Source organism: Sipha flava, unplaced genomic scaffold (genome assembly GCF_003268045.1).
Source record: "Sipha flava isolate LNK unplaced genomic scaffold, YSA_version1 232_pilon_pilon, whole genome shotgun sequence".
Taxonomy (NCBI): domain Eukaryota; kingdom Metazoa; phylum Arthropoda; class Insecta; order Hemiptera; family Aphididae; genus Sipha; species Sipha flava.
This window is the reverse complement of record NW_020272869.1, coordinates 1,507,261-1,531,706: the sequence shown is the minus strand read 5'-3', so window position 1 is coordinate 1,531,706 and position 24,446 is coordinate 1,507,261. Positions and strand designations below refer to the sequence as shown.

General features: G+C 28.3%; 4 protein-coding genes across 7 annotated transcripts; 2 read left to right on the top strand and 2 right to left on the bottom strand.

The window, feature by feature from the left end:
- The first annotated feature begins 13,679 nt into the window (after positions 1-13,679).
- LOC112683663 (probable histone-lysine N-methyltransferase set-23) lies at positions 13,680-15,696 on the top strand. Of its 3 annotated transcripts, none has more exons than XM_025554798.1 (2): positions 13,680-13,764; positions 14,575-15,696. In XM_025554798.1, the coding sequence occupies exon 2, from the start codon at positions 14,595-14,597 to the stop codon at positions 15,354-15,356; it is 762 nt and encodes a 253-aa protein (XP_025410583.1). In that variant the 5' UTR covers positions 13,680-13,764; positions 14,575-14,594; the 3' UTR covers positions 15,357-15,696. The 3 variants fall into 3 exon arrangements, with proteins under 3 accessions (XP_025410583.1, XP_025410582.1, XP_025410581.1); XM_025554797.1 differs by lacking the exon at positions 13,680-13,764 and adding an exon at positions 14,478-14,517; XM_025554796.1 differs by lacking the exon at positions 13,680-13,764 and adding an exon at positions 14,485-14,517 and having other exon boundaries at positions 14,606-15,696.
- Positions 15,697-17,599: 1,903 nt separating this feature from the next.
- LOC112683655 (nucleolar GTP-binding protein 2) lies at positions 17,600-19,856 on the bottom strand. The gene is made up of 2 exons (XM_025554789.1): positions 19,739-19,856; positions 17,600-19,390 (listed from the first exon to the last, which is right to left on the bottom strand). Exon 2 carries the CDS (start codon positions 19,382-19,384, stop codon positions 17,621-17,623), a length of 1,764 nt encoding a protein of 587 aa, XP_025410574.1. The 5' UTR covers positions 19,385-19,390; positions 19,739-19,856; the 3' UTR covers positions 17,600-17,620.
- A 315-nt stretch (positions 19,857-20,171) lies between these two features.
- LOC112683653 lies at positions 20,172-22,694 on the top strand. Of its 2 annotated transcripts, XM_025554787.1 has the most exons (3): positions 20,172-20,699; positions 21,228-22,213; positions 22,278-22,403. In XM_025554787.1, the coding sequence occupies exons 1-3, from the start codon at positions 20,243-20,245 to the stop codon at positions 22,305-22,307; spliced, it is 1,473 nt and encodes a 490-aa protein (XP_025410572.1). In that variant the 5' UTR covers positions 20,172-20,242; the 3' UTR covers positions 22,308-22,403. The 2 variants fall into 2 exon arrangements, with proteins under 2 accessions (XP_025410572.1, XP_025410571.1); XM_025554786.1 differs by having other exon boundaries at positions 21,228-22,694.
- Positions 22,695-22,793: 99 nt separating this feature from the next.
- On the bottom strand, positions 22,794-24,142 carry LOC112683654 (probable small nuclear ribonucleoprotein G). Its single transcript, XM_025554788.1, has 4 exons — positions 23,950-24,142; positions 23,401-23,423; positions 23,176-23,300; positions 22,794-23,104 (listed from the first exon to the last, which is right to left on the bottom strand). The coding sequence occupies exons 1-4, from the start codon at positions 23,979-23,981 to the stop codon at positions 23,045-23,047; spliced, it is 240 nt and encodes a 79-aa protein (XP_025410573.1). The 5' UTR covers positions 23,982-24,142; the 3' UTR covers positions 22,794-23,044.
- Positions 24,143-24,446: the final 304 nt, after the last annotated feature.

Below are 24,446 nucleotides of genomic sequence, written 5' to 3'. Positions count from 1 at the left end.
GTTGTTGTTGTTATTATAACTAGTACTGTGCATGTTATAATGTTGCGTCCGCAAACGGTCGCGGGTTGGTAACCTTTCCCCCCTCGCCGCACGTTCCGCAAAACGCGTCGTTCGCGGAGGTACTGTGAGCGCGAAAGTGTAGGCGCAACGCCACCCCCGGTAAACGGTAATAACAATTAAAACATTGTTTTTTTTTTTTTTTTTTTTCAAATGTACCCCATCATCACCGTTGCCGACGGGCCGACAACACGTCGTCCCGGCGGTGTCGTCCACGAACGCGCGTCGCACGCACACATGTCGCGTTATCATGTGCCGCCAGACACATCGACATCGTGTGCGTGCGTGCGTGCGCGTGCTTGCTTACGTATCGATCGCGTACGTTCGCGCTGTACGTGGTTCTCGTAGCGCGCGCGAAAACCCGTCGTCGCCCGGACCAAACGTCGGGTAAACGCCAGCGGTATCGATCTGTTGGGCACGCGCCGCTGATCGCCATCGTGCTCCTGGGTCCGCCGCGCGCGGCACTCGATCCCGTCAGGATACGCGACTGGCAACCGACAATCGTTACCATGTCCGGATCGGAGTAGCCGGGGCCGGCGTGCGAATACCAATTAGAGGTTTCCCGACGAAAAATTCAAAAAAAAATAGTTCTCCGCAAAAGTAGCGTTTTTTTTCGTTTTTGTGCACCGCAGTTTTCGAGTGCACGTTTAGACCTTTTGGTTTTTAAATGCACTGTTAACATTTGTCGAATGAAATGCGTTTGATGAAAAGCCAATAAAAAATGACGGAACGAACAATTTTCAGTTTTAGATTTTGGTTAGCTTGTGGCCCCGGTGCATTGCACTCCCGTTAGCCGACTCTGGCAATATCCTACTTCACCGGGTACCAAGTAGTGTTACCGTCGCTGCGACCAACATCAATGCCCCCACAAAACAACGGAAATCCGTCCAGAAACCCTGTCAGTTGATCGGGGCCGTGTCATTTTTCTCGAAAATCGTTATTACCCGTTACGGCGACGACCTCTACGCGGCGAAAACGTCTCGTCGAAACAGCTAGAAATATTTTTTGTACGTAGAGCAGCGGCTAAATAATTGATATTCCGATATGAATCGAATATTCCGGTCAACTGAAGCATAGACAAATAAACTTAATATAAAGTACGTTGATAGCGGATATATTTATAGGTACATTTATTATGTGCGAATGATTCAATAAAGTCAGAACGATCCTGTTTACCTAATCGACTGCCCGATCTCGACTTAGTTAAGGAATCTCGTAATATTTAGGACAATAATAAAAGAAAATAACCTCGTTCGAATTAACGCGACGGATTTAATATCCGAAGTTTTTATAGAATGAACTGCTAAATAATTAAGATTTTTCAAGATTTATACAGTCCAATATTAAAGTCAAGTGCGAAACGTTTGGGTTATCCTGGTAATAAGACTACGCCCTATTTTGATACAACTTAACTCACCTTCTAAAGTCCATACATTGTATTTTACGTATCAAATCTAAAATCTGTAACAATGCTCGTTAGGAGGATATTTTAATTAGTATGGATGTAAATGAAATTCATATAAAGCTACTGGAAAATCCCATCAGTTTCCTACTCAAGACTAAATGAGATAAAGATGGTACAGGTTGGTTCATCAAATATATCATCAGAATCCCTTAGTTACTTAAAAAAACTAATATATAACCCCAAGGTAAAATATACTATTGTATATTTAAACTCTGTAAATAACTACCATGATTTGTCTTATTTTAATAATGTTAATATTTTTTCCGACATGTACTAAAATGTAAGGGGACCCCCGAATAAATTTAATTTACTATTTCACATTAATAAATTTCAAAGTATTTGAATAATGACTTCTTCGCTTTAGCTGAAACATGGATATGTGACTTAATACATACGAATGAATTTAGATTTAATAATTATAATGTATTTCGTGTCGATCGATATTATTTTACTAAATAGTGTTCACGAGGAGAGGAAGTTGCTACGTGTGTCAATAATAAATGTCCAGCCTCACAAATAATATCTCAAGGTTCCTATTTTTTGTATAGAACATATAAATGGAGAAATAAAACATAATATGAAAGATGAAATAGCCCTAGTTGTTTCCGATATTCCCCGTCAAGTTCTTCATTTATTTGTTAGTTTTCTATGTAGTCTAATTCATAGATGTACACATGGAGGGATGCCAAGCCCCCAATATGTTGTAAATAAGGTAAAAATAGCAGGGGGACGGTAATCCATTTATTATTTTCAGCATTCCATATAGTCCTATACAATTACAAGGTTATTAATTATAAATAGGTAAATATATGTTATGAGGTATTGTTAGTGAACAATTTCCTCCACAAACTATTCATGTGCTGTAAAAATATACAAATTTGTAAATTACTTACTTATTGTTTTAAATAACTGATTCTAAAAATCTTTTAATAAAATAAAATATATTAAAAAAACGTATTTATAATCATATATATTATATAATTTATAATTTATATATATTATTAGTTATTTTTGTTTAATATCTGTTTAATATCTAGTAAAATTAATTAAATTGCAAAGCCAAAGTTGAGCATTTCAATATACTTTTCGGAGAAATATTAAAAAGAACGCTTTATAAGTGTGGTAAAAGGTAGAGGGCTGAGTCTCCTTTTCCCCCGTCCCGTCCCCCACTTTAAACCCTGAGTATTACTTTTGAAATTTCCGATGTACTATTAGATTTTTTCATAAAAAAAAAATATTGAGAATAGAATCAAATAAAAATCTCTGTTAGTTAATTATGAACCCAGTCATATTTCCTAAGATTGACGAAACAACGGCTACTCATTTAAGTTTATACATAGAATTTGATTACTACAGTATGATTTTGCGAAAACAACCAGCTGGTTTGATTAATGGAACGAAATAATTCGCTCGCAGCATCAGTGTACAAGTAGTGAGTATGTACATGATATACATAAATAAATTACTACGTCTAAAAACATCGATAACCCTATTAGCAGTTAAATCGGTGTTATGAAACAATAATTATTGAAATTATCTATACTTGTTATAAATATTAATACGTAGAATAACATTAGTCTATAACCGTGGACAAATTTAGCACAATATAATAATAAATTATAATACATCATCGTAGATTAAACATATGATAAGTATGATAAGTACTAATTATGTACTTACGTTTTAAACTTGCACCGTATTTAGAAGTGCTCAATTATAAAATATTATATTTTATGGAGTATACCGATTAGCAAATATCGTAATTCTTATAAAGAGACTATAGATAATGTCATTTAATAACATTATGAATAAATTATTAAAATAAGTCCAAAAATAAATTAGGAATTTAAATGGTAAACTGTTGTGTATATTCATGATACATAGACCAGATCACCAAACATCGTATTAGTCGAAATTTTCACTGACCTAAAATTATTAAAGCATAAGCATATATTCATATACTGTACATCTCGATTAATAAATAGGAGTATATAGATAAATACGGCTGATATAATTGAAATATTTTCGATGCAGAACCATAATGTTTGATCACTAATTGATACATTGTAGGATTTTATATTCTTCTTCTTTTCTAAAGACTCACTTTTATATTCAGATACAATTTTTATGAATAAATAATTTTTAAAATGATGATATTTTTTTGGTTAATTATATAATTTCTTTGTTTAAAAATTTTAACTTTAAATAAACTATAGGTATGGATGTGAAACACTAAGTAATCTATTATATCTGGTGTTTTATGTTTATTAAATTAATACATTAAGAGATAATAATTTATGTTCAGCAACTTCTTGCCTTTTTTGTTTCTCAGAAATAAATGTATTATACTAAGTAATTTAATTCTGAAAAAAATATATTTAAATTGCAGCTATTATATTTGTGATGGACGTTGACATATAAATAACAAGTACCTGTATTATTTCGTTACAACTTCAAGAATATTAAAAGTTAAAAATGCAAAAAAATAAATCAAATATGTCAACATCAACTAACGCAAATTGTTTATCGATTATTATTAATTTTTTTTTTAAATCAATTCGAAGTACGAGCGTTAAAATCTGCTTAGTTTTATATTATCAAATAAATAAACGTGATCAAATACACTAGATTACTATATAAAATTCGAACGTTGTATTTTTTCGAGTGATTTCAACGTTTCCAAATCAAATATTACTATTTAGTTCAAATATTTTTTTATTCACCCCGTCTTACTGTCTTGATTTGTGCTCACACAGAAGCATCATGTCTTAACATAGACTTTGCAAAAATTACAACAAAAAAAATTAGTATTTTATTATGACACAAATATATAATGCGAAATAGACATTTATCGCTCATCGACCGCCAACGGGAAACTATATCAGCCGTAACGATTTATTTTTCTCAGTTATACGACAGACCGACACATGCCGTCCAAGGTTGAACGGTCGCACAAGCATACATACATACACGAATCACTGACCCACTAGCTACTAAGCAAGTCTGGCATGCATTCAACGCAGAGGGAGAACGGGGTGTCTCGTTAAAACTTCTTGAAATGTCAAAAATAACGACTCGATAACTATTATCTTGCCCCGCCACTAGACGATTATCGAACAATCACTGTGAAAAATACTTTAAATCCTTATTTTATTTTTAAGAATTTTCAATAATTATATCAGTATGAAAATTAATTAATATACTATAAAAATCAAATTTTTTTTTGTTCTGAAGTAAATCATAATACGGAATTTTTACAACATCTACAAAAGATCCTTTAAAAAAATGTTTAATTCAAATATGATATAATTAAATAAATTTTAATAATTTATGTCCATGGCAAAAATGTTCTACATTTTCATGCAAAAACTTCTTATATAGTATAATAGGTTCAATTGACTACAAAAGTATAAATCTTAAATGGTAGAAATTATCTATGAAAAATATATGAGATTCAAGGAGAAAATATTCATTGGGACTAATATACCACAATATTAAATTAAAAATAAAAGTTATATTTATTTAATTATTAATAAACTATAATGTATTAAATATACCTATATTTATGTTAAGATAGGGCCCAAAAATATCATAGGCATCCCTGAAATACAGGTCTGCGCATGGCTATGACGTAAACTGTTATATTTATATAATTATATAATTGCAGTAAAACCCGATAGAATTTTATGAAAACGCAGCGGATATTTTATCATCATATTAACCACTACACTACTTTTACTGTAATTTATTTTGTTGGTCTTCGAGGCCTGATTTAAGCATTTTGAGGCCTTTAGAAATTATTAAAAATGGGATGTTTACGCTGAATTTTTTTTTTAAATTTTATATTTTGCTTGTGTTTATTTTATACGATGAAATTTATATCCTAAAAAATAGGTTCATTACATTCATTTACTTCCTGCTATGTTTGTGGTTCTGGTCTTTTTGTGATGATTTTATATTTATAAATATACTATAGGAAATATTATTATAATTATTTATTTATTTAATTATTTAATATTCACAGGAAAATTACTTTTTACAAGATTATAATAACTATTGTAACATTTTCGACATATAAATGAAAAGACGAGTTTATACAATTATTTTATTATATATGCTCGTAATATTAGTATAATAATTTTATTGGTTCTAAAGTTTTACATTTAAAGTAACACGAAAAAATACAAAAATATCTGATTCGTGAAAAATCCTATTAGCCAAGAAAAAAAACTCTTGGGAAAAATGTATTATTTTCACTGTTAATATTAAAATTGAGAATTACAAGTATGTCTTATTTTTTTGTATTTCTACATGGTATACGAAAACCAATTTCATAATTATTTCATTTTACTTGAGTAGTTCATGTAAATAGTTTTCTCTCTCTTTCTCTCTCACTAGCATCACAATTCTTCAAGAGTTTTTGTCGCCACCGACACCTCCTTCCACTCTTTCTGATTAAGCACTTTTTCTTTCCAATTTGGTGTCTCTAGTTTCTCTAAGTTCTACTTTATTCCATCTATGCATCGCTTCTTTGGACGTCCTCTTGGTCTCTTTCCTGTGAAATTCTATTCTACCACTGCTTTAAGGTACTTTGAGTCTAGCCTCCTCATCATGTGCCCACACCATTTAATTATTTGTGCTTTTACAAGGTTGGTTATACTTGGAAATCCTGCAAATTCTCGAATCTTTATGTTCCATCATCTGCGCCAGTAGCCCAGTTCATTGTCGTTTACTGTACCGCAGATGATTCTTAGAATATTGTTTTCGAACGACATGAATTTTTGTTCAACAAAAAAACCTTTTTATTAATTTTAGAAAATACGGCGTTATTTATTGGCAAACATAATACATATCTGTGTAGGTTGAAGATATCTAGTATATTTTATAAGTTATAAAATATACTAGATATCGTTTATAATAGACATTTTATATATAGGAATATTTGCTGTCATTAGTGCCTTGCACAAATCTTTAGAAAATGCCGACTTTTTGTTACATGCAGTTAACAATTGTTGAGTACATTCTGAGGACTTACTTTCAACCTTTCAACGAGCTGCTAATATTTCATGTTTATTTGTTTTCAAATGCTGCATGACCGCAATTTTTTTTTCTACATTCACCTTAACTGAACACACTTTACAAAATAGTATATCATCGTCAGATGAAAATATGTCTCCATAATCTCTTAAATATCTTTGTAAATTAAGGTTTTTTGGCATTTTAATGAAATATTAAAAATAAAATCGAAATATAAATATTAAATTGAAAAAATATACACACTATACCTACTAACGATACGACAACGTCTAAAACAAAACTGTCAAACTTCAATCATGTACAATCATTGACAGTAACGATAAACGAAGAACCAATAAATATATATTTACGATAACTTATCGACGATAAGATAGTACTACAAATAAGTATTTCGGCATGATAGACTAAATGCTTTATACATTTTAACATGGCAATAAACACCTTTATTGATAATTTTGAGTTTTATATTTAATTTAAATTCATATATATAGGTTAAGAAAGAAAAAATTCAATTTTTTAGTAAAATATAAAATATGCATAATATGCGTATAAAACCAATGAAATATGCAAAATATGCATTGTTAATTTTAAATTTTTTAACTCGCCATTGTATACTTCAGATTCTAGCTAGATCTGCTATAAATTGAGAGCATACAGAGCAATATGCAATTTCTCCAACTTCCGGACCCTAATTATGAGCTTTTATTATTATTATTTTTGTTATTGTTAAATTTATTAGTATATTGTAAATCTATCTACCCCAGTCCTAGTTATTTTGTTAATTTAATGTTTATTTAGTTTTGTTTTTTCACCAATAAACTTACGCCATATGAAAAAAAAACCATCAATGTGTATTGACCAGTTCTGATGGTTTTGCCGAATTTAGTCAAATAATACAACACTGAAAATACATATAAAAACCAGCAGGATATATTAATGGACCGGTGTCTCCTTTTAGTTTACTATAATTAAGTTTACCGTTCACCACAACACCTTCAAATCCTTACCTTCTGAAAAACCTAATTGTTTGTATGTGTGTGCGTTTAGTATAAATTCGATGGCAATAACAATCCATTTCATCAACGATTTATATGAAAGATCGAACAAGTACTTGTACAATTAAATATTTCCCAACTACCCATAGCTTTTTACAGTTATAAATGTTTTTACATATTTTTTCCACATTTTAAATTATTTAGGTATTAGATCTACTTTAATATGCATTAATATAATGAGTGTACGTCGTTTGTACGAATAAAAATATTATTATGAGATCGAAAGTTATCAATAGTTGGCGTAATTGTAATATAGGTACTCTTACACGTGTCAACTGAATATTTGAAAAATATTATCACTTCTGACATAGGAGGAAATAGTGTTGTTTTTTAAGATCGATTCGCTCTATACGATACGTCAACGTGATATCAAAATATTTTACTATGGATTTATATCGTAATCGTTATATATATCGGCCACGTTATGCAACGTTTATCGAAAACTATATTTTGACGTAACGGAGACGAACCGATAGTATGAATATTTGAGCAGAATGTTTCAGTCAACATCAACAATATCACATAAATACTAAATATAAATCACCACATTTTTATTATTTTACTATTGATGATGAAATTTTAATAGAAAAATACATTAGAATGATGAACTATACAATATGGCCAATAGAAAGTATAGTAATAACTAAAGACTGGCTTTATATGTTTTTACAAATCGTTATTTGGTCTATGCAATTGTATGAGAGTAAAAAATGTGGACGATTCATTCAATTCTGAGTTTATAGAAAAAAGTTTTTTTTGCATATTTTAGAATATATCATATGTTAGAGAATATTTTAGCCCATTTAGCATATTTTACATATTAGTTATTATGATATATTTTATACATAATAGTTGAAGATTGTACAAACTGTTATCAGCAAACTAACCAATATACCTGGTGAAACGGGTAACATAATAAAAATACTAAAGTGTTTCAATTATGTTAAAAAAAAATAAAGGTTACCAAATGTTAGCAAAGGTTGGGAACATTTTATGTGGAAACAATGAATATCTCCCAAAATATTTTACACCTAATGTAGTTGCTGACTTGAAGTTTGCACCTCTAATATCTGTTGATGTTGAACGTTCATTTAGTCTCTATAAACAAATTTTAAGCGATAGAAGAACTAACATGAGTACAGATTATATGTAAAATATATTATTATTAATTCATATAATAAAATTTAAATAGTATTTCAAGTTTTCAAGGCCGTAACTGTGGGGGGTTCAGGGGTCCGGACCCCCCTCCCCCCCCGAAATTTTCAAAAGTAGAAACATTTTAGCGGTGAACATAGTTTATTAACTATAAATTGTATTAAATAATAATGTTAGATCCCCCCTCCGAAATTTTTTTTCAGTTACGGCCTTGCTTGTGACTTTATCTTATCTTTATTGTTTATTAATGCTAAATAAAACCGAAATTACAAAATATAAATTTAAATATACGATATATTACTATTGCGTATTCAGTATAAACTATAAAATATAGGGCATAAACTATAAGGTGCCTCCAAATTTTTAGAAAATAATATAGAGTGCCGTGAGTCAAAAAAGGTTAGGAACCTCTGGTTTAAGTAAATAAGATTTTAATTTCGCCTAGTAAAATAAGAACAATGAAGTATACACCGATATCATATTGTGATTTGGAACGTTCTTTTAGCAGGTATAAGTCAATGTTAAGACCAAGTCACCGTAGTTTTAATCTTGAAAAGTTAAAAGAATATATAATATATTATATAAATATAATATATATATATATATGGTTTATCACTGTTATAATTTAAATGAATGAAAAATTATTTAGAATTGTATTTTAATTTAACATGTTTACATATCTTTGAATTTTTTATTCCATATTTTATATTTTTTACTACATATTTAGCAAATTTTAAAAACATATATATGTATATATTTTTGGTTTTTTATTACATATAAATGTCAGTTCTACTTATCAGATATCAAACAACGGAGAACAGTAGTGGTAACGGCTGCAGTAAAATACAACGCTGAAACAAAAGACAAATAGATCCATTTTAACGCGCGTTAAAATCATAATGTAACATATTATATTTATCTCTATTCATTTTTAGTTTTTGAGGTTTTTTATTTTATTTTTTAATGTAAATTTATAGTTTTCTGGAGTATAGGAAAAAACGATTTTAATTAAGTTCCAACTCCCTAAATAACCGGTGATATTCACCAGAATGGTTGCATCACATTTGATTTTAACGCTTAAAAGGTTGGTAGACAAAAACCGCACACTTTACTTATTGCCAGGTATATTGTACAGCCAAATACCGCAAACTTATAGTGGGTTAAAACCTCACTATATAATGTATTAATAATAATGTATTTTGTATAGACGAATGTTGTATATATAATTTTAAAGTTAATTGTTACATTCAAAAGCTTATTTTATCGCATGTTGATGTGCCCGAAAAATAATTAGTATATTTGTCGACCAAAACGCATGGTATAACGTAAAGTTTATAAACATATATATATATATATATATTATAAAAAAAATTGTTTTTATAAATGGATTTTAAAACTATTGTTAGTAATAAATAGGGAACGGATTTATATGTAAATTAATATTTTTATTAAAACGAGATATTTAAGATTCGATACATATTTTTACATATTTTGGTATAATTACATATTTTTACATATTTCACTAATTTGTAAATATTTTTAAACATATTTTATCATTTCACGTCTTCTTCGTACGAAAATACAAGAAATTATTTCAAATTTAGATCCAGTAACTTCTATCGCTATTAGAAAAGCTCAAAATATTATGCAAAATGAAACATTGAAAACTAATTTAATTTTCATCTCAATGAATTTTAGTTTTATTGCACATTCATTTACAAAATTAGAAAAAAAATATGTCCTTAAATGATAGTATGCAAATTGTCGAATCAACGATTGAAAAAATGAAAACTCGTAAGCGGACCAATGGGAGATGTTGTAAAAAAGAAAATTCATGCTGTTACAGAAAAAAATTCCAGGCTATATTGATTTTAAATCAATCAATGACATAATGAGTGTCAGACATCCTTCTAAAAATTTAGAATTATTGCCTTCTGATATTATACGCTGCAAATATGCTTCAATCAACCGATGTAGGTTGATGTGGAACGATCATTTTAGCCGTTTTAAAAATATTTTCAGATCTAATAAGCGACATATAATATTTGATAATTTAAAAGATTTTGTAATAATTCAATGCAACAAATCATTTTGATAATTTAATAATTATAATTTTTTTTTTTTTTTAATTAAATTTTTTTCCTACATATTTGGATGTTTTTAGCACATATTTTATAAATTATACTTACATATATATGTACATATTTCTGTATTTTTATTACATATTAATCCGTTTCCTAGTAATAAAGGTTGTGAGACGGGATGGTCTTAAAGACCCAATAAACCCTAAGAAAAAAAAGAAGAAGATAGTAATAAAGGGAGCAATTTTTTTTTTATTTTATTTATATTTTAATTTTTGAAAAACGTCTGCAAAAAATTTTAGCCTCAAACATTTTTATACATTTTTTTAAATTGTTTAATGCCTATATACATTGTATAAATTGTTAAACAATAAATTGTTTTTGAATAAATGTGTAAATTAAATAATAAATAATAAATTATATATCATTATAAAATGTGCGGTTTTTGGTTACAAGAATTTAAAAATGTGTGTGGTTTTCACCTAGCAAAAGTGAGCGGTTTTTTCTGTATTTTATCAAAAGTGTGCGGTTTTTGGAGTCGTCGACCAGAATGATCTATTTTTTGTTTCTCGTTTTTTTTTTTTTTTTCGGAGAGCGAGAAATTAAAAAACAAGCTAAAGTTCTTCTTCTTATGAACTGCTGGACATTTTTTATCGCGAGCTTTTTACTTGGTATATAAGTGACAAGCTACTGTACTTGGCAAATGAATATGTAGTAATGCGGCATGGCAGTCAGGTACGTCATCTATAGAACGCAACGTTAATAACGCGTTCTATTTGACAGAGCCTAAAAATAAATATTATCTGGAACGTTTAAAATAAATACATCAACTCAATACAAAATAGAGCATATAATTATGTTAGGTACCATAATTCAAATTATGTGTTTATGTCTATATGTATGATTTGATCTGTGTATACATTTACTTTAAGAATTTTTATACGAAAATTTTAAAAGAAACAAACTTTTTGGAATAAAAAAAATTGTGTCTCACCTCACTATATTTTATGTAGATTTTCGATTACAAGAATTATTAAAATATGAATTTAAATAAAATATTGGTAAACAGAAATTTTTGATTTTTAATTATAGTATCAATGGTGATAACACATTAGATATCCTAATTATTTTTTATTATTAATTTACTGCTCACACATTAACACAATCCAAATAAACATAACACAAAAATTACCTAAATATTGCTCCTTAAGACATGCATGTTACATACGAGCTTCAACTCCCTTGATAGCAATAAATTAAATAATTCTTGTTTGGCATTCACTGAAACTAAAAATTCTTATTTAATATAAATTATGCATTCGATGTGTTTACTATAAAATTATTGGTCAAGCTTATTACACACTAGGCGTTAATGAACGCGTGCGTCGGCGTGTTTAAACACCGTTGTGCTTGTATTTACTAGCTAAATAACTCGACTTCGCCCGTGTGCAGATTTTTAACTTTGCAAATAATTATTTAAAATGACTAGTTGATAGTTGGACTCTGACCACGTTCATACATTTATATTAGGTACCTATGAGAACTACAAATAGAATAAAAAATAATGTTCTGTAAAAACGTTTGATCTTGAAATGAAAATCAAACACTAAAATGTCCAACTCGTGGTGCTAGTGTATTTTTAAGGAATTTTCATTGAGCGACAAATTATTTTCTGAAATTGATCAATGTATAGTACAGTAGGTATGATGGTATATTTCACATTCACTTCACATAATCATTAAGAATAAATCTTAAAATTTATAGAAAAAATTAAAACCTATAGTATGATAATATACAATATTGTGTTACTTATATTAAAATTTATCTACCATGCATCAACTAATTATTTTTTTTTTACATGCCTAATTCAAGAATTCTTCTTTTGATAGTTAATTGTGTTATTATTATTATTATCGTATGACCTTTATTGAATGCAATATAATTATAGTTATAAAGTACTATTACAGTATTAATACTACTAGCTAACAGACAAATTAGAATAAACAAATAAATATATAAACAAATAAATAAACAGCTGCATATAACAAATATAAACTATGGAATATAAAATACTAATAAATAAATAGATTGGTAAATATGTGAGTGCTGTACGGTGGCATATACATTGCGTTATCTTGGGTTGTGGATTACGTTAGATTTCGATGTCTAATGAGTCTAGCCATTTAATTGCCCTGTCCGTAGCCGAATGAATCTCAGATAAGGTTCCAGTAAATTTCCTCTTTGCATATTCACTTATTATGTGTTCCATTGTTTGTTTATCTGCGCCACAGTCACATTTAGGGTCTGTCTTAATTTTCCACTTATGTAATAAATAATTACATCGACCTTGGCCTGTGCGTATGCGATTCAGCCTTGTCCAGAGTTTTCGGGAGAGGTCTGACCCTGGAGGTTTACTATGTACATTGTCCACTAAAGAACCGTTAATTGGGATGTTATTTTCCCAATCTTCCTTCCACGGATCGGGCTGAAGACTTCTATGATTCTTTATTGCTTCTAATCTCGCGATAAAGGGGCGCCGGGACTTGAGTCTTGGCATTGCAACTCCATATTCATGAATTGGCAATACTGGGTTATTTTGTATTTTGTCCGCAATTCGCAGTACAGTATTTTGTCGGCGAATATGTGGGGGTTCGATGTTGGATAAGACTGATAACCATTGTACTTGAGTGGATTTGACTGTACCAGTAATAATGCGGAGACCTTTCCGCAGTTCGGTATCTATTAGTCTACAGTGGGTACTTCCTTCCCAAACCGGAGAACAATACTCAGCCACTGAGTAAAGTAAGGCCAAGGTTGATGTTCGCAGGACCTGAGTATTGGCTCCCCAAGTAGTCCCGGCAAGTTTGGAAATTAATGCAGTTCTCGTTTTCAATTTGGAAGCTACTTTCTCCAGGTGATGTTTGTACATTGTTACAATTAACATTGTACAATGTTAATTGTGTTTCGTACAGTCATTCAAAATACTAACAACTAAGTGACAAAATATTTTCACTAGGCAACATTTGTGTCATTTGGTTAACTAGTGTAAAAAATTCACATGATATGTTAACTAATATTTAAAAAACAGACCATTTAAACAATTACAATTATTACAAAATATATTAATACCTATGACAAAAAGTAATTTTTAATATTTTTCTAATTTAATTTCATCTGAAGCATACAAAATATTTTCTACACAACAGGTTATACATATATTACATATAATGCTAGAACAAAGTATTAAATACTTAAGTTATCTTTCTTATAATTATAGTTATAGTTAAGTTTTCTTCAGCATGCTAATTATTTTTTGTTAGTGATAGTTTAAATAAAATTGTATTTGGGCTTCTCTTGTTCTGATTTATTTTAGTAGGTATAAAATACATAAACTTTTTTAAAACTATCTTATATTGTTACATTTGTATTAAATTCAATATAATATCTCTTCGTTAAAAATTGTTTATAATCCTATCATTCCGAAAATAATGTCTTCTAAATCAACAGCATTTTCTTGTCGTTTTTAAGATTGATTATATTATCATTGGACATTATCATTTATCAAAATGTTTCATCGGCTTATTATTGTCACAATTATTACTCTTAATATTATTATAATTTAATTAATTAATAAACAACGCAATTTCATGTTTAAAAAGTTATTATTGTAAGTTAAAAAAATTTATTATAATATCATAATAATATGATTCTTTGTTTGTTTCAGTCAAAAAATAATATTTTAAAATGTTTCACAGTCATCAAAGAGAAGATAATTATGATCATATAAACAATACACTAATATATACTATAACAAACATTCCTGGACCTGGTTGTAATATGAACGACTTTAACAGCTGTCCTAATCAAATGTGTAACTGTACTGATTTGTGTCATACACCAAATTGTGAATGTATTGCATTAGCTGGCTATAATAATTACGATGAATTTGGTAAATTAATATCCGTTGATAAATTAATATATGAATGTAATGATTTGTGTAAATGTACTTCATGTCAAAATCGAAATGTTCAACTTGGTCCACGAATCGGATTGCGTATCTCTCACTTTAACAAAGGTTATGGGTTGTACACTGATATTGCTATTGAAAAAGGACAATTTGTTTGTGAATATGCTGGTGAAATAATTGATATATCAGAAGCACAAAGACGATCAAATTTAGATAATGTAAATTATATATTTGTTATAAATGAACATTTTTCTGATCATACTACTACAACTGTCATTGATTCTACCATTATTGGAAATATTGGTCGTTACATTAATCATAGTTGTCAACCTAACTGTATGATTATACCAGTGCGGATTGATTCATTGATCCCAAGACTAGCAATTTTTGCCGTAAAAGATATTCAATGTAATGAAGAAATAACATATAATTATGGAGGTGAAGGATCTTACTCTCAAAATAATTTATCTGAAGTTCCATGTTTATGCGAATCAAATAATTGTAAAGGATTTTTACCTCATAAAAGAGGGTTATTTTAATGATTTGTTTGTAAACAACTATGTGTATAGATTGACCACATTACAGTGCCCAACTTAAGGAGGGATGGAGTACCTTAACTAGTTTTCAAAATTTTAGTGTCCCCCCCTACTATTATTATTACGTTATAATTATAACGCTAAACTAGTTTTGAGAACGCTCTTTTTTTTTTTTTTTAAATTAAACAGTTCCCCTTCACTAATCAGGGCAAGTGAAGTACTGCCGCATTATATTCTTTAATAATTCATGTGTAAGGAAAAACAATATCTGCAATATTTTTGAAGCTAAATAACTTTAATTTTTATGTGTATATTTTTGTTAAAATTATGTTAAAATTTTTTTGTGTGTTAACTATTATTACTTCATTTAAGTTAAATATTATTAAACACAACCATTTTTATGTACTTAATGTTTTATTTAATGTAGTAGATAAAAAAATAATTATGGCCCTAAAATATTTAAACTTTATTCAGTCACTGGAACTGAGGGTTTAATTTTCAGTTAAGCCCTTGACTATATGGTAGATTAAGCTAAATTGACATAAAATATATCATAAATACTCTTCTCCATAAGGAGCATTTTAAAACAAAAACCATTAAGGTTTAGTTAGTAGGTGTGTAAAGGTTAAAGATAATCAATGAGTAAATGGTTAAAATGAACTATAACATCTGATGACAGTTAAGGTTATTGAACCAAATTTTGTTTGGGATATAAGCAAAAGTAGATTTATATCTAGAGGCAAAGTTTGCAAGTTATTTATTCCAATAAATTGATCAAAGAAAAGAAATATGGCATCATAGAATTGGACCAAGGAATAAAAGAAAAGGAAGAACTTATACAAATTGAGAATTTGGCCTATTGGGTACCAAATTTACACAAATCCCCACATGCCTAGAATAATAAAACCTTATTAATAGAGAAAGAATAGAATAGTTTTGGAATAGTAAGGGATGATAAATGAAAATTGAAAAAAAGGGTTATAAAAGACTTGATTATAACTAGGCTTAGGGACTTCTAGCATTTGCATACTTTTTTTAATTATTGTTAAATATAGCAGAGTGCGAAATAAATTCGTTTCTCGGTGCCATGATATCAGATTTAAAATTTGAATGTGCATATTTTTGCATATTTGATAGATTTTGCAGGATATTGCATATTTTAAAATGTTTATACTTATTTTGCATATTTTAACAAATTTTCCAAACTTAAAATTAAAAACTATGGATACATATTTCAACCTATCGAAAAATAAATATGTTAAATGGACTTAATACTTCCAGTAATATGCTATCTGCAAACTACCTATCATATCTCGTTATAATTTTCGTGTAAGTATAAATAATACTATAAACCTGTATCGACTGTATAACCCGCTAGATATTGACTTGATGTCGATAAAGATAATAGTTGATATAGAATAATAGATTATTTTTTTAGTGTCCACTTCAGTTGATTATTATCTAGGGCCATAGCTAGGGACTAGCGAGAGGTGCCTACACCCGTGGCGCAATTCCTGGAAGAACACAAAAATTAAAATCTTGCGTTTAATGTTAAAAATTACAACGGTCAATGTCGTATATTTTATTTACAAAATTTTTAACAGTCTTCATATTATAATCAAAACAATTATCGAAAATAATATCTAATAAGTATATTTTCAAAATGAAAACACGTAAGGGCGCATTTTGAAGTTTCACCCCGGGCGCAATATTTGGTTGCTACGGCATTGTTATTATTCGTCGTTGTTTTTGCATCTCGCAATCCACAACGTCAAATCATTTGTAAAACATCGTACGCGTATATTTTATAACATTGTGTAATGCCGAAAGTATAACAGTCTACGAGTAGCCAACTACAAAGTTTTGTTTCGGAGTTTAAAGATACATTTACATGCAATGAACACGTTTTATTTTGTGTACTATGTGATCATTTTTTTTTTTTTTTTAATGCATATAAATGCATATTATATAAGAAACATATTTACATGTATATTTGTGTATTTTTTAGAGCTATAAGTCCTTAAGCCTAATTATAACTCTTAACTCATATGTTTTCTTTTGAAGATTTTAACTTAACTATTTTAGTTCAGCTTTAGTAAATAAATGTAACATACATTTATATTTTAGATCTCACAAATTTTACCAATCTCTGTGAATATTATAATTTTCATTAAATTATCCTTTTTCAATAATATTATATAGTATAAATAAAAATGAAAATATATTTTTATAGGTAAATTAAAATGTATTTATAACAAAAATTAATTTTATTTTGTTTTTGGTACTTTACGGTTTCTATTACGATTTTTAACATTAGTAACTTCATAAAAATCAGTTCCAACTTTCTTTCTTTTATTCCGTAACATTAAACTTCTTTTCTGTTTACTTGTCAAACTACTCATGTAAGCTTCATGTGCTAATTGTAATTTTTCTTGTTTTTCTCTCTTTCTTTCTTCTTCTTCGTCACTATCAGTAGAAGTAGCATTTTCGTTTTCTTCAGTAGGAGTGGTGACATTTTCTGTTTCTTCTTCTGAATCACTTTCTTCTGCAACATTTAACTCAGCTTTCTTGGTAATTGGTTCTTGCTCTTGATCTTGAGCTGATAGAGGTTCTTCAAAACCAGGAGGAGGTTTATAATAAGGAATTTTCCCTCTTTGCCAATCATTTAATACCATCCTAGCACATAAGGTAGTATCTGCATCACCACCTTTTAATAATTTACCTGTTTTTATACCAAGTTGTGACAAGAAATCTTCACTATCTTCCCAACTCTCTAGCCCATAAGTTTTAGATAAATGTTCAGGTTTAACTCTTTCCATTAATGGTGGAATATATTGTTCTGGATCAGGTACAAGCTCAACTCTTACAACACCTTTTAATACTTTCTCTGTATCGGTTTCAGTATTAGCGGCATCATAAACAACACCTGGACAATCGATAAGGAAAATTCTTTTCATTAATGTAATATATTGCCATACTTTAGTTTCACCAGCAATAGGAGCTACTTTACAAACCTTTTTAGATCGCAAAGCATTTATAACTGAACTTTTACCAACATTCGGATAGCCAATGAAGCCAACACTTATTTGTTTACGTTCTGAATGTAATTTAGTGAATTGTCGCAGTAAATTAATCACAGCCCCTTTTCCAAAAGGATGAGTAAGTGAAGCATGAAATGCTACAGTTGGATATTCAGAACTAAGAATGGCAACCCACCTTTGAGTTACCCAGACAGGTACAAGATCAACTTTGTTCAATACAAATATTAAATGTTTATGTGGTTTTTCTTTTTTTAAAAAATTTTCTATATGAGCACAACGTGTTCCAGGAGGATCTCTAACATCTAAAACCATTATAACAACATCTGATGAATCGATTACTTTATATAGCTCGTTCCAAATACGTCTGCTTTGGCCAGCAGCCATTATCCAATCCCGAGGAGCAGTTTTTTCACCTGTGTCTTCTCTTACCAAATCTATATCTTTATCATCAGAATATGATTCATTAATAGAATTTACAGATTCTGATAATTGTTGTTCATCTCTAACAAATATATTTGGGCGTTTACGAGTTTTTTTTGATCCAAAAACACTTTCAAAACTTTCGGTTTCAAGAATATGTACACGCTGATGTTTCTTTTTTTCATTTAATAAGGTAATTGGCAAACCAGTTGGTTTCATAAGAATATCATATGGATTTTTAACTGCTTTGCCTAATTCTTCTTGAAATTTCTGTAAAGCATTTTGCCCAATGACTCTAGTATTGTCAAACCATTTACGATTTGGTTCTACACGAGCTTGAGCGCCACATGGTAACCAACCTTGAAATGGTGCTGCATGAATGATTTTACCATTTCTATCGCGTTTAGCTTTGAAGTTTCTATACATTTGCAACCTTCGTATAGTGGCTTTTGTTCTCACTTTGGCCACACCTTTAAGATTTTCTGTTTTACGCTCCGGATTCATACTGTGAGCTGACCGATTGAACCCCTGAGTGCGAGGGGCTTTAGAGCCCGAGCTTGTTTTAGGCATTTTGATCTAAGCAAATAAAAAAAAAAAATGTAGTTAAAACAGTAATATTAATATCTATAAGAACAATAGTCTTGTAATACAGCTTTTTAATATCCACAAAAAATGTATAACCTTGTTATACAGTTCACTTTTCAGATAACATTAGCACCAACAATAATTTAGAACTAATTCCCCAAATGCTTATTTAATTAATTTTAAAACATTGTGTTTAATAGATATATAATAAATCACCCATAAACTTGACTCTAAAAAATAAACATAGACTCTAAAAGGTATATTGACAATTTAAACTCCATATGGACGGATTTTAACGAATTTTCAATAATTATATAGATCTATTACAGAAAGACTTACTTTTAGGTTTCAATTTCTTAATATTATTTAAAAATATACGATACACTACTTAGAAACGTAATAAAAAATTTGTCAAAACACGTGTCTTCAGCTAACTGTGACAACAAATTAGTCATTTAAATGATTACAGTGATAATAGCTGTATTGTGCTAACGATAACAGGGTATATAACCACCAATGAAAAATAAGTAAATAATAGATATCCATGTGAGATTATATTTGATCTGTAATAAAAAATATATCTTGGTCTTCAAATAATATACCATGTATACCATTGGTTCGTATTTGAATTACAATCAATAACTATTCGTGATTGCAGGATTGACTATTGTCCACCAAAATGATAAATGATAAACTTAATACTAAAAAATTATTTAAAAATAATATTAATTAAGTATTTTTTAAGATAGTGATTTTAAAATTTTAACTACATCAATTATTTGTTGTAAAATTCGACTTTGATTCATTATTTTGCTTCATATTAGCAAATATTTAAAGATTTTAATGTCTAAAAACGAATTTGCCACACAATATGTCTGTGTTTGTAATCAAACTTATAGCACAAAATCTGAATTACGCAAACATGTGGGCTTTTGTAAACATGCCCAAAATCAGGCTAATCAGTACATCACTTGTCCTACCAAAAAAGATGTGTTAAAATTGGCCATTTCAGAATGTGAAATTCAGTCCATAAATGGTGACCAAACAATTAGCAAGGATCAGAAAATTGAACGGTTTAAATGTGGATGTGAAAAACGTTTTATGTCTAAAGGTGGTTACTACAGACATATTAAGAAATGTAATTTACGTCCTGAACAACAAATTGTAACTGGTAAAACAAAGTGCAACGAACCTGGATGCTTATTAACATTCAAGTACATTAGAGACTTTCGACAACATTTAAATGAGAAACACTGTATGCAATTTGATGTCGAGGATAAAAAATTTAATAGATATTCTGGTAAATGATGTAGAATTTATTCAATTTTTAACTACTTTGAAAGTAATATTAATACATTAAAAATAAATATTACCTTTCAAAGTTTTTCCATAGAAAAATGTTGATTAAATCTGTGTAAATATAAAATTAGTCATTCAGAATATATAGTTTTTATGCTTTATAGTAAAAATGTTTAAATAATTCATATGATTTTTTTTTAGTTCCTTATAGTATTATAATTTTATTTTGAATCAACAACTTTTCTCAAAGTTTTTTTGATAATAAATTTGCATCAACCATTTTTTATAATTACAGAAGTTAGGACCTATATATATTTTAGAAAAGTTGTTTTTTTTGATTTTCATGATAAACAAGCAATATATTATAGTTTAGATATAATTTGTATACTTTCATTTTAATGATTGCATATAAATTTGTATATATGATTAACTAAAGTCCAATATTTGACCTGCTTTATTTCTGAAATAATTTTTTTTAATGATAATTGTAAGATAACCTTTATTCATTAATTCTAAAATTTATTTTCAGAGTTTATATGCTGGAAAGAAAATTATGAAACAGAAACACGCAGTTGTTTTTATCACCGTAAAACCGAAACTCGTAGTGGACGCAGAGTAGAATATTGGTATTGTAATCGTTCGGGTATTTATCAAAGTGCATCACAAGGACGTAGACGCAAGTTAAAATCACAAGGAATTCTTAAAATAAATAATAATTGCACATCATCAATTACACTGACTATCAATGAAATTGAAGGTACTGTTCAAGCTATTATTTATCATACACATTATGGACATGAAGCTGAACTAGTGCATCTACGAATTCCTAAAAGTGATAAACAAGAAATAGCTTCTAAATTATTACAAGGAGTGAAAATTGAAGATATATTGTTATCTTATAAAGAAGATGGATCATCTAAACAAATTGAAAGAAAACACTTAATAAAACGTAGAGATATATTGAACATTTCCAAAAAATACAATGTTAATATTATTTTACCAACAGTACGACAATCCTCAAATAAAAAAAAGAATTCAAAGATTTCCCATCAAATAACTAAGTCATCCATTGAAGAACCATCACTAAATACAAATGAAACTAAAAAAAAACATGTTATTGCTTCTCAGCTTCCTTTGTCTTTTGTACTTCCAATTTATGAAAATGTTTGGAAAATTTCTATGAGTAATAATTCAATTTCATCTTATTCAAATAATTGTAATATAGATTTTTATGTCACTAAAATTAATGTAAAATGTTGTGATGATTGTATAGCTTTTTGTAATTTTTGTAATATTTGCTACCATTCATATTCTTGTACATGTTCTGATTATTTTTCAAATAAGATTATATGCGAACATGTTCATTTAGTTATTCTCTTTCAAGGAACTCCACAGACTTACCAGTACACAGAAAATGTAGAAAGACCTCATTACACTAATCATGATCATTCAACATACACACGACGTTTTACAGAGTCTGTATGTTCAGATACAGAACCTACTGAAAGTAATTATGTAAATGAAGATTTACCAAAAAATAATGATTATAATTTATACAATAAACAAAATTTTAAATTAGAAAATCTCAAAAGAACATTGGAAAAATTGATGATGGAGACTCTACAAAAAGTCAATGAATGCAACAACTATAATTTATTGGAGAATATAAAGAAACAAATGACTGATATAACATGTAATTTGAACACAGATTTATTACACAATAAAGAAAAGAGTAATGAAGTACAAACAATAATTAACCCTGAAAAAAATATAGAGGTTTTTTATGATTTTTAAATTTCGGTATTTTAGTTAACTGATTTTAAAAAATATATAAATTCTTTCACATCAAAATACTAAATCTATACTAATAATTAGTCCATAGATTTTAATTTTTATCGAGTATGTATAGTTTTATATTTTTTGAGTTATTAATTCCCTAATGTATGTACGTAGAGTATTATTGTTTAAGAATAATAAAGAGTAATTTTTAAATATATACGGAGTATTCTATTGTTGACACATAAACTATTCTACTCTTTGATAAGATAATGGGGTAAAATTAATATATACACTACATATGCAGGAATAAACTAGATATGTCGAAAATCTTAAATTATAATTATCAAACACTTTTCTCATAACCAGATCTTACAATTGTATACCATATTTCCATAAGATAAAGTAAAGTTTTCTTTTCCTTCACCTTTCTCCGACTATTTGAAGTCAGCCATTAAGTAAATACTTAATTTTAAATTGAATTAAATTAATTTATTACAATTGAAAAAATTATAAAAACATTTTTTTCTTTTTTTTTTTTTGATGGAAAATACATTGTTTTTGCTAAGCTTAATGTTGATCAATCCTATCCAATGCTTCTATAGTTAGGACACTATCGCCTCTTATAACCTGTAAATAATTAAAAATGTTGCTAAGCAAAACAAAATATTTAAATGAAAAAAAAAAGTATGAGAACATACCACCATGCCAATACTATTTACAACACCATCTTTAATTCTTTCTACTGTTTCATCCAAAACAAGATTCATAAATGGATCAAATCCACGCAGAACTCCTGATACTTGTCTATTGGCATTTAGTTTTACTGTAATAATAATTAAAAGTATTTTAAAAATATAATTTGGTAAGTAAACAAATATATTTATATATATAAATATTATCTAGAAATTTTTCTTGGTTCTTACACTGTAATTTCTTGTCAAGATATCTGAAAATAAAAATTTTAAAACAAATTTAAAAAATTTAAATTTTATACAATTTAATTTTAAGGTTATTAAATCAATAAGTTTTAATTTCTTATTCTTAAAATGTTATGCGAATCTAATTTAAAATAATTGTTTCAACATAGGTACAGTTCTTATGAATGATGAGCAGATTGTTATAAATAATACTTTATACATCAAAAGTAATGTAAATCATAAATATGGACATTTTCAGGAGTAACAAAAAAAATAAATATTTTCAATTTATTTTAATAATGGTAAGCTAAGCTAATATACTGTACATAGGTATAGTGACCCCTTGGGTTAGGTTAGGAACTACAATAGGGATCATTCAAATGTTTGATTAAAAGCATTTAACAGTTACAATATTTTATCATAATATATACTTAACATCAATAATAACAAATATGGACTTAACAAATTTTTTTAAAAAAAAAAAATTGACTTGTGTCAATTAAACAGCATTTCAAAAATAAAAATTAAAACTTGTGCGTAATTTTAAATACTTACCTTTTCAACTCTGGAGGATGTGCTTTACTCATGATGAAATTTTGTAATATTTGTACAAAACAATTATAAATCAGTAGACACTAGACTTTTCAAAATTAAGAATTATATTAGTGAATCATTACCAAACGTTCTAATAACAAGCTTCCCGGTTATCCTCGTTCAAGAATCGTTGTTTATACTTTATTCATGCTTGCGCTTTTCACTATCGATAATCATTAAAGCGATATAAAGTATTTTTATTTTATTTGTTATCACAAAATTATTTATGTACAAAAAAAAATTTCAATTAAAATAAAAACGGCTAATCAAATCCATTTAAATTGCAATATTACACATGCATAAAACGTTAAAATGAATATGATAGTCTAATATAGTTCAAAACTTTTAATTGTAGTACCAAAATAAATACAACATCGATATTTTAAAATCGATATTCTATGAATTTCATAACCACTTGAATTATTAAGGAACATTATGTACCTGAAGCTAGTAACGTA

Excerpts from the sequence above, each read along its gene's own strand:
- LOC112683653 (XM_025554786.1), top strand. The coding sequence starts at position 20,243 with ATGTCTAAAAACGAATTTGCCACACAATATGTCTGTGTTTGTAATCAA. Across the intron at positions 20,700-21,227 it reads AAAATTTAATAGATATTCTG|AGTTTATATGCTGGAAAGAA; the intron begins GTAAATGATGTA and ends ATTTATTTTCAG.
- LOC112683655 (XM_025554789.1), bottom strand. The coding sequence starts at position 19,384 with ATGCCTAAAACAAGCTCGGGCTCTAAAGCCCCTCGCACTCAGGGGTTC.
- LOC112683663 (XM_025554796.1), top strand. The coding sequence starts at position 14,498 with ATGTTTAAAAAGTTATTATT. Across the intron at positions 14,518-14,605 it reads ATGTTTAAAAAGTTATTATT|TCATCAAAGAGAAGATAATT; the intron begins GTAAGTTAAAAA and ends AATGTTTCACAG.
- LOC112683654 (XM_025554788.1), bottom strand. The coding sequence starts at position 23,981 with ATGAGTAAAGCACATCCTCCAGAGTTGAAAAG. Across the intron at positions 23,424-23,949 it reads CATCCTCCAGAGTTGAAAAG|ATATCTTGACAAGAAATTAC; the intron begins GTAAGTATTTAA and ends TTTTATTTTCAG. Across the intron at positions 23,105-23,175 it reads TAAATAGTATTGGCATGGTG|GTTATAAGAGGCGATAGTGT; the intron begins GTATGTTCTCAT and ends AATTATTTACAG.